The sequence below is a fragment of the Bufo gargarizans genome, chromosome 2 (genome assembly GCF_014858855.1).
Source record: "Bufo gargarizans isolate SCDJY-AF-19 chromosome 2, ASM1485885v1, whole genome shotgun sequence".
Classification (NCBI taxonomy): Eukaryota; Metazoa; Chordata; class Amphibia; order Anura; family Bufonidae; genus Bufo; species Bufo gargarizans.
Window position 1 is genome coordinate 606,706,790 of NC_058081.1, and position 12,487 is coordinate 606,719,276.

The 12,487-nt window shown below is 43.0% G+C and overlaps 1 protein-coding gene across 1 annotated transcript in view; it reads right to left on the reverse strand.

Annotated features, from left to right (window-relative positions):
- Positions 1-11,301: 11,301 nt before the first annotated feature.
- The window catches only part of VSIG10L2 (V-set and immunoglobulin domain containing 10 like 2), a 66,854-nt gene continuing 65,668 nt past the window's right edge, over positions 11,302-12,487 (reverse strand). Inside the window, 2 exon segments of the mRNA XM_044277578.1 lie at positions 11,302-11,309; positions 12,292-12,413. Coding sequence (XP_044133513.1) covers positions 11,302-11,309; positions 12,292-12,413 — 130 coding nt within the window.

The window sequence follows — 12,487 nt, forward strand, 5'->3', positions numbered from 1 at the left end:
TTGAGACTTGTTTTATGTCACACTTCCTGCTTTTCTATCAAGTAGGCAGAATGGGGCAGGCCTAGGTGGTCCCACAAATTTAGGCTGATGGACCATGTGATTGGAGCATGTCATCTGACATCACCACAGGTCATTTAGCCCACAGCTAGTAAAGCAGAGACCGGGAACTACGCGATCAAGAGGAGAAGGTGAGTTAACTTTTTTATTTTTTTTAACCCTACCAGCACTATTTTACTATGCATTCTGTAGTCAGAATGCTATTATTTTCCCTTATAACCATGTTATAAGGGAAAATAATACAATCTTTTGAACATCAATCCCAAGCCCGAACTTCTGTGAAGAAGTTCGGGTTTGGGTACCAAACATGCGCGATTTTTCTCACGCGAGTGCAAAACGCATTACAATGTTTTGCACTCGCGCAGAAAAATTGCGCATTTTCCCGCAATGCACCCGCCTCTTATCCGGGCCAAAAATATGACGCCCGTGTGTAAGAGGCCTTACTGTATGCACTGATAGTCTTAAACAGTTTACTGTCTCTGCAGGTAAACTATCTCAGTCTGGAGGCATAGAATGAATATATTGTAACAAACCCTCAGCTATTTGAATAGGACTAGGCAAAAACAGCTTTTCAACCTCTGGATGTAAACAATGAGGGAATTTATTAAAGGGATATTCTCATCTGGATATTTAAGACATATCCACAGGGTATGGTTAGTTTCACACTAGCATTACCTCCCTGGATCTGGCATAGGCTACTTTCACACTCGCGTTTTGTGCAGATCCGTCATGGACGAATCCGTTCAGATAATACACGGTCTGAATCCGTTCAGAACGGATCTGTTTGTATTATCTGTAACATAGCCAAAAATCCGTCTTGAACACTAGTGAAAGTCAATGGAGGACGGATCCGTTTTCTATTGTGCCAGATTGTGTCAGTGAAAACTGATCCGTCGCCATTGACTTACATTGTGTGCCAGGACGGATTCCAAGCAGCGTTTTGGGTCTATCTCTAAAGCGGAATGGAGACTGAACTGATGCATTCTGAGCGGATCCTTTTCCATTCAGACTGCATTAGAATGCAAACTGATCCGTTTTGGACCGCTTGTGGGAGCCCTGAACGGATCTCACAAACGGAAAGCTAAAATGCGAGTGTAAAAGTAAACATAGCCAGATGTTACCGCAATGCCCATCAGTCCCTTTGACTATAGTTGGATCTGGAAGCTACCCAGACAAAAACACTGCATTTAATTTTTTTGTACTGCCGAATCTCGGCATATTTGCCAGGAAGCAGCCGGATCCCGTTATAGTCAATGGAGCCGACGGGTATTGTGTTAACATGAGGCTAGCGGGCTGTTCTTTGCTGGAACAGCTTGCCAGAGAGCACGCTGCAGCCTATGCTGTAAATATCGGATAGCTGCAGGTCCCACCTCTGAAACCAACTCCCATTGTGCACTACCTTGAATGGAGTGTAAGTAGCATATTTGCGGCTCTCTCCATTCACTGCTATGCGACTAAGGCCTCATGTACACGACAGTATTTTTTCACGGTCCGCAAAACGGGGTTCCGTTGTTCCGTGATCCGTGTCCATTTTTGTTTCCGTGTGTCTTTCTTGAGTTTTTGAGGATCACCAGACATGAAGGAAATAGAAAAAAAAAATCGAAGTCGTTTGCCTTGCAAATGATAGAAAAAAAAACGGACACGGATCGCGGACGTGGATGACAATCTTGTGTGCCTCTGTGTTTTTTCACAGACCCATTGACTTGAATGGGTCCGCGAACCGTTGTCCGTGAAAAAAATAGGACAGGTCCTATTTTTTTCACGGACTGGAAACACGGATCACGGACGCAGATGACAAACGATGCATTTTCAGAATTTTCCACGGAACCCATTAAAAGTCAATGGGTCCGCAGAAAATCACGGAAAACGGAACAACGGACACAACAACGGTCGTGTGCATGAGGCCTAAAGAAAATAGACAAGCGTGCCTACTCAGCAATTTTTACAAGTCCCTTAGCAGTGAATGGAGAGAGCCACACATGGACAGCCTTGCTCACCGTTCAAGGCAGCGCACAACAGTGCCCCATTCTTGAGACAGAAACAGATCCCAGAGGTAGGACCTGCAGCTATCAGACTATTATTGCATATCCTGTAATTCTGACATAAATGTCCAGATGGGAATACCCCTTTAAGGGCTCATGCACACAAATGTATTTTTTTTTCCGTGTCCGTTCCATTATTTTTTGGGGCGTCCTATATGAGAAACCATTCACTTCAATGGCGCATAAAAAAAATAAAAGGAAATGTGTGCATTCCATGTCCGCATTGCCTTTCCGTAAAGAAATAGAATATGTCCTATTATTGTCTGCATTACGGGCAAGGATAGGACTGTTCTATTATGGGCGGGCCGTTCCGTTCTGCAAAATGCACGGTATCTGTGTTTTGTGGATCTGCAATTTGCGGACTGCAAAACATATAGCGGTCGTGTGCATGAGCCCTAAGGCCTCTTTCACACGAGCTTGTCCGGATGCGTTGCGGCAAACCCGCGCGAGTAGGTACGAATTGTAGTCAGTTTTGACTGCGATTGCGTTCCGTTGTTCAGTTTTTATTGCGCGGGTGCAATGCGTTTTGCACGTGTGTGATCTGCGTGATAAAAAACTGAATGTGGTACCCAAACCCGACCTTCTTCACAGAAGTTCAGGTTTGGGGTCAAGGTTGTGTAGATTGTATTATTTTCCCTTATAACACGGTTATAAGGGAAAATAATAGCATTCTGAATACAGAATGCATAGTACAATAGGGCTGGAGGGGTTAAAAAATTTTTTTTTTACTCACCTTAATCCACTTGTTCACGCAGCCGGCATCTCTTCTGTCTTCATCTGTGAGGAATAGGACCTTTGATGACGTCACTGCGCTCATCACATGATCCATCACATGATCTTTTACCATGGTGATGGATCATGTGATGAGCGCAGTGACGTCATAAAAGGCCCTATTCCTCACAGATGAAAACAGAAGAGATGCCGGCTGCGCGCACAAGTGGATTAAGGAGAGTTAAATTATTTTTTTATTTTTAACCCCTCCAGCCCTATTGTACTAAGCATTCTGTATTAAGAATGCTATTATTTTCCCTTTTAACCATGTTATAAGGGGACATAATAATGATCAGGTCCCCATCCCGATCGTCTCCTAGCAACCGTGCGTGAAAATCGCACCGCATCCGCACTTGCTTGCGGATGCTTGCGATATTCATGCAGCCCGATTCACTTCTATGGGGCCTGCGTTGCGTGAAAAACGCACAAAATAGAGCTTGCTGCGATTTTCACGCAACGCACAAGTGATGCGTGAAAATCACCGCTCATCTGCACAGCCCCATAGAAATGAATGGGTCCGGATTCAGTGCGGGTGCAATGCGTTCACCTCACGCATTGCACCCGCGCGGAAAACTCACCCGTGTGAAAGGGGCCTAAGACTGGAGTTTCTATTCTCTGACAGACAAGCAGGGATCCTCAAACTGGTGAGGTATTAAAACAGTCTATTACCTTTTCATTGTATAAGGTTTGAGTTTTATGTTTATAAAACCAGAAATCCACTTTGGTAACGAAATTGAGCTTTATTACACAAAGTTTTATTGCAAACTATATACAAAAAAAAAAACCACACACCTGGATATCAGATCTGCAACATTAAAGAAGTTCATGATTAGTCTTCATCTTCCAAATAAGAGTGAACCTTTACTAGAGATATAACATGATATAACATGATTACAAAAAAAAATTCTTGTTCAGTAATCCTCCTCCATGGTCATCAGTATTTTTGGTGAAAAAGCTGTTAAACTATATAACTTTCAACACTTGAATCCCATGCCCAGAAATGGGCATTATTATGCATATCTGGTTAGTTTGTAAGGAACATAAGAAGTGGAAATCTCAGCTTGTTGTGTGTTTTTATAAATTCTTTGCAGTTCTACATACAATGATCAATGGAGTGATGGATGGTGGTTTAGTCAAATACACAGCGGGCTTCATGTTTCATCACCATAGACAAAAAGAGTTTTATATGCCCATAATAACCAACTTTATATTCTAAACTGCATATGAACCACATCTGTGCTTGATTCCTATTGCCAGAAAGGTTTCATGAAGGTTATATTCCCTGTTCCATTGGGATGAGTTGCTTATCTAAGATGATGCTGTTACTGTGATGGTAACATTTACAGGAGCGTCTTCAGGAGTAGGAGACAATGTAGACAAGGGTACATCGGGATTACTGGAAGCAGTTGCTGTAGCCGATTCTGGTGGTAAAAAAAAAAGTTAAGAAAAAATACAAATTGTAATAGAAATTCTCTATAAACAGTAATGAGAAAAACAACCTGCGCCATCTTTGAATTCTATGGCAATACTTAATAGGAGGTCTTAAAATTGGCAAGTACAACCTCAGGTGAATAACAGCACAGATTCCACCATGTCATTTTTTTTTTTTTTTAAATGAAGCCAAAATGGAAAAGCCATGTACGAAAAACGATGTACACTCAATGAATCAATAGTTTGTAAAAACCGCCTTTAGCAGCAATAATATGAAGTAGTGATGACAGATTCGGTAGGCTTTTGTGTTTACATTCAATATAATGAGTTCCTAATCGCCATATATTCACTATGTAATGTAACGTGAGACTATGGAAATCTCGCACATGTAGAAGCGCATGCCGTACTGTATTAAAGAACGAATCCAAACCCGGATTCATTATGGGTTTAATAGATATCTGCATGTGCCGCTACTTACAGTAACTGACTTCCATAGTCTTAGGTAACTAGCAGGCTTGCCAGTAAATCTGCAGATCGGGAAGTCATTATATGTCATGCAAACACAAAAAGGTTTGGATTCATCCAAACAGGATGGATCCGAATCTACCATCACTAACGTGAAGTAATCATGTTCTGTAGGACTTTATCAGTCTCTCATTCTGGAAGAATTTTGGCCCACTCTTCTGTACAACACGGCTTCAATTAATTGAGGTTTGTGGGCACTTGTTTATGCACAGCTCTCTTAACCTCTTCCCGCATATGGTTGTAACCAGTGCTCGCACTATGTTTTTTACAGAATGGTAAAAATACTCGTCTGACCATTTTTGAGGAGTATTTTAACCCGGGGAGGAGTACGACAGTTGCGGTAATTCAAATACATAATATGTAGGGCTGCACTTCTTCACATCTGCGTTGGAGGCTGCATTTGGAGCCACTGGAGCAGATTCTCTCAAAACACTAGACAAAAGCTTTATATGCAGCACTTTTTTGTCTGGTAAAAAGACGCACCTAGTTTTTGGGGAGGAAAATAAGAAAAAAAATATTTTTAACCAAAAGGTGTGCTTTTGGTGGGTTTGGAGCTAATGGTGGTCTGTGGATGGCACTATTACTGGGGATCTGTGGATGGCACTATTATGGGGGATCTGTGAAGTACACTGTTATGGGAGATCTGTGAAGTACACTGTTATGGTGGGATCTGTGGATGGCACTGTTATGGGGGATCTGTGGATGGCACTGTTATGGGGGATCTGTGGATGGCACTATTACTGGGGATCTGTGGATGGCACTATTATGGGGATCTGTGGATGGCACTGTTATGGGGATCTGTGGATGGCACTGTTATGGGGGATCTGTGGATGGCACTATTACTGGGGATCTGTGGATGGCACTATTATGGGGGATCTGTGAAGTACACTGTTATGGGAGATCTGTGAAGTACACTGTTATGGTGGGATCTGTGGATGGCACTGTTATGGGGGATCTGTGGATGGTACTGTTATGGGGATCTGTGGATGGCACTGTTATGGGGGATCTGTGGATGGCACTGTTATGGGGGATCTGTGGATGGCACTGTTATGGGGGATCTGTGGATGGCACTGTTATGGGGGATCTGTGGATGGCAATGTTATATATGTGCCATCCACAGACCCCCCAGCCCATAACAGTGCCATCCACAGACCCCCCCCCCCACTACTTAACAGTGCCATCCACAGATGTCCCCCATAAAACTGTCATCCACAGATTTCCCCCCGCCCACCGCTCCAGTGCTGCAGTATACAAATATAAAATGTCTCATTCAATTAAAAGTGATTAAACATGCCCCCTCACTCCTAATATTACCGTACACCCTAACAGCTTCTGTACAGTCGTGGCCAAAAGTTTTGAGAATTACATAAATATTGGAAAAGTTGCTGCTTAAGTTTTTATAATAGAAATTTGCATATACTCCAGAATGTTATGAAGAGTGATCAGATGAATTGCATAGTCCTTCTTTGCCATGAAAATTAACTTAATCCCAAAAAAACTTTCCACTGCATTTCATTGCTGTCATTAAAGGACCTGCTGAGATCATTTCAGTAATCGTCTTGTTAACTCAGGTGAGAATGTTGACGAGCACAAGGCTGGAGATCATTATGTCAGGCTGATTGGGTTAAAATGGCAGACTTGACCTGTTAAAAGGAGGGTGACGTTTGAAATCATTGTTCTTCAATTGTTAACCATGGTGACCTGCAAAGAAACGCGTGCAGCCATCATTGCGTTGCATAAAAATGGCTTCACAGGCAAGGATATTGTGGCTACTAAGATTGCACCTCAATCAACAATTTATAGGATCATCAAGAACTTCAAGGAAAGAGGTTCAATTCTTGTTAAGAAGGCTTCAGGGTGTCCAAGAACGTCCAGCAAGCGCCAGGATCGTCTCCCAAAGAGGATTCAGCTGCGGGATCGGAGTGCCACCTGTGCAGAGCTTGCTCAGGAATGGCAGCAGGCAGGTGTGAGCGCATCTGCACGCACAGTGAGGCGAAGACTTTTGGAAGATGGCCTGGTGTCAAGAAGGGCAGCAAACAAGCCACTTCTCTCCAAAAAAAACATCAGGGACAGATTGATCTACTGCAGAAAATATGGTGAATGGACTGCTGAGGACTGGGGCAAAGTCATATTCTCCGATGAAGCCTCTTTCCGATTGTTTGGGGCATCAGGAAAAAGGCTTGTCCGGAGAAGAAAAGGTGAGCGCTACCATCAGTCCTGTGTCATGCCAACAGTAAAGCATCCTGCGACCATTCATGTGTGGGGTTGCTTCTCATCCAAGGGAGTGGGCTCACTCACAATTTTACCCAAAAACACAGCCATGAATAAAGAATGGTACCAAAACACCCTCCAACAGCAACTTCTTCCAACAATCCAACAACAGTATGGTGAAGAACAATGCATTTTCCAGCACGATGGAGCACCGTGCCATAAGGTAAAAGTGATAACTAAGTGGCTTGGGGACCAAAACATTGACATTTTGGGTCCATGGCCTGGAAACTCCCCAAATCTTAATCCCATTGAGAACTTGTGGTCAATCCTCAAGAGGCGGGTGGACAAACAAAAACCCACTAATTCTGACAAACTCCAAGAAGTGATTATGAAAGAATGGGTTGCTATCAGTCAGGAATTGGCCCAGAAGTTGATTGAGAGCATGCCCAGTCGAATTGTAGAGGTCTTGAAACAGAAGGGCCAACACTGCAAATACTGACTTTGCATAAATGTCATGTAATTGTCGATAAAAGCCTTTGAAACGTATGAAGTGTGTGTAATTATATTTCACGACATCACAGAAACAACTGAAACAAAGATCTAAAAGCAGCTTAGCAGCAAACTTTGTGAAAACGAATATTTGTGTCACTCTCAAAACTTTTGGCCACGACTGTACAACGCAGGCAGGCGCGTCACTCATAGACGCCACGTGCCTGCGCCGCCTGCTTCATTCATAAAGTAGGTGGCGCAGGCACGTGACATCAGGGAGTTAAGCTGCCGCCTGCCCGGCCTGCCTGCCTGCATTCTACAGAAGCTGTTAGGGTGTACGTGATATTAAAAGTGGGGGGGGGAGGCATGTTTAATCACTTTTAATTGAATGAGACATTTTATATTTGTATAGTGCAGCACTGAAGAGGCGGGGCCGGAGTGCATTGACTGCACCAGCCCCGCCGCAATTGCCGGCCCCCAGCTCCTCCTCCCAGTCCCTCCCCCCTCGCTCATACATCACAGCCTGCGATGTAAAAATGTCAGCATTCGCCCCATTTTTTTTGGGGGGGGGGGGGGAGTGCATCTTATGGGGTGAAAAGTCAGAAGAACAGCCAGAATGTACCATATCGGGTATAGCTGGATTATCTGACAGCTGCATCAGCGATTGACTGTCATGGGGTCCGGCCTTGTTACAGCATTCAAGATGGCCAGACAAAAAAATAGTTTTGGACGCCGGAACATGGCCAGATGGCCTTGGACCACATTATAGTCAATGAGAGCATATAGCTGGTTATATCTGGCTATACCCAATATGGTATACTCCTGCAGGCTGTTCTTCTGCCAGAATGTGTATCTAAGGTTATGTTGTGAACTCTGGCAGTTTGTTCCGGTGGAGGAACAGACTGCCAGAGTTCACTGGCTGCATCAGCCATAGCTGGATGCCCATTGACTGTAATGGGGATCCGGACGAAAAATGCTGCACAGTGACATAGCATTTTGATAAGACCCCTCCCAAGTCAGTCAGCCTTGCCCTCAAATCAGTCCCCCCATGCTGCAAGCCCAGAATCAGACCCCCATGCCACCATGATCAGACCCCCCCAGGCTGGCATCAGACCCTCCCTTGCTGCAATCAGAGCCAGACACCCATGCCATCCATTGCCATATCCCCACTCCCCTAGTGGCATCAGATCAGCCCCTCCATGCCATGTCCCCCAGTGCCCCCATGATGGCATTGCCATCAGCCCCTCCATGCCATCCAGATTGCCATGATGTCCCCCTTCCCCAGTGCCTCTGTGCCATCCACCATGTCCCCCACTCCCATCAGATCAGCCCCTCCATGCCAAATCACAGGTGCCCCCCGCCATCACAGGAACCCCCCGCCATCACAGGAACCCCCCAACTTTATACTTACCTTTCCTGGCAGTGCGGTGTGCGCTGACACATGGGGTCCACAGGAGACGCGTCTTCATCCCAGCATGCACTGGGAGAGACCTGACCACACACAGCGTCAGCCAGCGCGTCGACGATGTGTGCACGCAAGGCCCTGGCCAGTGCAGCGTGCGGTGCCGAGTTGGTTGGCCACGGAGCAGTGAGTGAGAAGCTTTACTTCACTCACGCTCCGTGGTCACATGATTTAAACAAATCCTCGATGCAGGAAACTGCATCAAGGATTTTGTTTACCTCGATTAAATCGATTAATCGTTTCAGCCCTAGTCATATGTATCCTAAAGTGGTACCAATAAAAACTACAGCCTGTCCCACAAAAAAAACACACCTCGGTTAGCTTTGCTGGCTGAAAAATAAAACTGTTATGTTATTTTCAATAAAAAAGTGATTTTATGCTGCAAAAGTAGTTAAACATGAAAAAAACAATAGAAATTTGGTATCACCATAACCGTATTGACCCATAGAACAAAGTTATCATATCATATATACCGCATGGAGAACCCCATAAAAAATAAAAACAATGACATAATTGCAATTTTTGCCCACTTCACTTGCTAAACAATGGTATAAAAAGCAATCAAAAAGTCATATCTACCCCAAAATGGTACAAATAGAAACTACAGCCCGTTCTGCAAAAAATAAGCCCTCACAGTTACATTGGTGAAAAAATTCAAATGTTATGGAAGTTAGTATATGGCAATAAAAAATATTAAACGTATTTTTGATAAAGTGATTTTATGCTGCAAAAGTAGTAAAATGTAAAAAAATATATATAATTTGGTATCACCATAACCGTATGGACCCACAGAATAAAAATTTTAATATTATAGATACTGCATGAGGAACCCCATAAAAACTAAAAGTGGTACGAAAAAAAAACTACAGCTTGTCCTGCAACAAATAAACCCTCACACAGCTCAGTCAACTAAAAAATAAAATTTTGGGGCTAAAGCAACATTTTATTGGAATTTTTTTTCTAAATTCTGTGAAACGCTTGTTGGGTCGAAGCATTCACTACACCCCTTGTTCAACTTCTTGAGGGCTGTAGTTTCCTAAATGGGGTCACTTTTTGGGGGTTTCCTTTCTAGGGGTACCTCAGGGTCTCTTCAAATGTGATATGTCACCCAAAAACCATTCCAGCAAAATCCCTGCAAAAACAATATTGTGCTTCATTCCTTCTAAGCCCTGCTTTCTGCACACAGCAGTTTACAACCACATATGGGGTGTTTCTGTAGACTGCAGTGATTTCAGAACTGAGTTGGTCCTTAAAAAAGATGGTTTTGAACATTTTCGCATGAAAATAAAAAAATTGCTTAAAAAAAAAAAAGACATTTACAAAGTGATGCCAACATGAAGTAGACATATGGTGGGTGAATGTTAATTAATAACTACAGTATTTTGCAAGGAATCCCTATCTGTCTTAAGAGAAATTCAAATTTAGAAAATTGAAAATTGTACCAAAATTTCTGTAAATTTGGAATTTTAATACATAAAGGTAGAACATATCAACTCAAATTTACCACTAACATGAAGTACAACATGTGGCTAGAAAATTTCAGTATCGCATGCATAAGTAAAAGCACTCCATAGTTATTACCACATAAAGTGACAGGTTAGATATGAAAAATTAGGCTTTGGCATCTGGCCCAAACTGGCTCTTGCTGGAAGGGGTTAAAGCATACCTGAGTTTTCAAAAAAAAAGCTTGCATAATAGCTGTGCTTCTTTGTACAATCATAACTGTAAAGGGACAGTTATGTTTGGGCTTCCTGATGCCTCTTTCTATTATTCCCTGTTTCATCTGCACAGCTAGATGCATTTCACTCAGAAGCAGAGAGTGTCACCCTTCTGTGAAATCTACCAGCACTGTACTGCTATGAAATCCTTTCCCTTACTACCAACTATGTTTGTTTTCAGCTCCAGAGCTCACAGAACAGATAACGCGGGCTAAATCACACTTACGGACACACAGGAGGCACTTGTGATGTTCAGAAGCAGTGTAGATAGAGTTTTTGTTATCAGGTTCACAATCTCAGCTAGCTCTGACATGTCCTCAATTCTTTCAGTTGTCTTCTGTGCCTCTGTCTGTTATCAGGGATGGATCTTGCCTGACAACAGGCAGTGGACTGCAACAACCAGCAAACTACCAAAAACTTCTGAGGTGGTTACATTTGTTGACGATCAGTTAATCAATGACATTTACCATCACCTGGCTGCTACTTACTCTCTTAAATCCTATTGACACAGTGTAATTTGTCATGTATTGTTCATTTGAGGTTGTATTTTCCTAATGTTAAGACTCTCTAAAGACCAGATGTTTTTTTAATTATATCATGACACTTCAAAAGAAGGAATTCAAAGAGGGTGTACTTTGTATGTTTCATGACTGTACATAAATACATGCATACATACATACATATATTAGCAGCACCATTTTCAGTGATTCAGTCTGGAGTCTTGTGCTACTGCACGGGGCCCAGGAGATAAGGGACTGAGATAATTAATTTAATGGCTCAAGGGATATAAGGGGTGCATTTTTTTTCTAAGAATTAAAGAAAGCTAAACCTCTGATGATACGTAAGAATACTTTTACACTAGCGTTTTTACCGTATCCGGCAGGGTCCAGCAAAAACGCTTCCGTTACGGATCCGGTTGTATTATCTATAACATATCTTTAACATTGCCAAGACGGATCCGTCATTAACTCCTTTGAAAATCAATGGGGGACGGATCAGTTTTCTATTGTGGCAGAGAAAACGGATCCGTCCCCATCGACTTGCATTGCGTTAATGCCGGATCCGTCTTGCATCCGCATCCCAGGACGGAAAGCAAAATACAACATGTTGCAGTTTGTTCTCCAGTATGGGAATGCAACTAAACGGAACGGAATGCATTTTGGAGCATTCCGTTCTGTTCAGTTCAGTTTTGTTCCCATTGACAATGAATGGGGACAAAACTGAAGCGTTTTTTCAGGTTTTTTTTGGATGAGAGGATATAAGGGGGTGATTTATGATGAGTTACTGGAGGCTGGGGAACCCTAAATACTTGCATGAGGGCCCTCTGCTTACTTTTGTGTCCAAGCCTTTTGGTTAATAAAGGATTGCATACACCAGGTATACTGTGAGAGATCATCTGCTACAAGATTATTAGGTCTGTAGACATTTTCACTGATAACAGACGTCTCAAAAATGGAGAAGAATTTAAAAATACTAAATATATTAAAAGTTAAAGAACTGTCCATTATCCAGTGATTACACTTCATATAATTTGAACCACTGGAAACTATCATGACTTTGACACACAGATATGTAGGTCTCATACCTTCAATGGGAGCTTCTACCACTGGACCTGGCTCACCAGAACTGGCGGGTGTCTCGTCACCATCTGCTGCTGTTTCAGCATCTTCTGGGTTGCGGATGTTCTCTCGGGCCTCAGCTGGTGCTCTACAAAGCAGAAGAGGTGACAGGTTGTTCTATAAGGCAGAGTGGCTAACCTACCTAACGTATATACAGTGGGT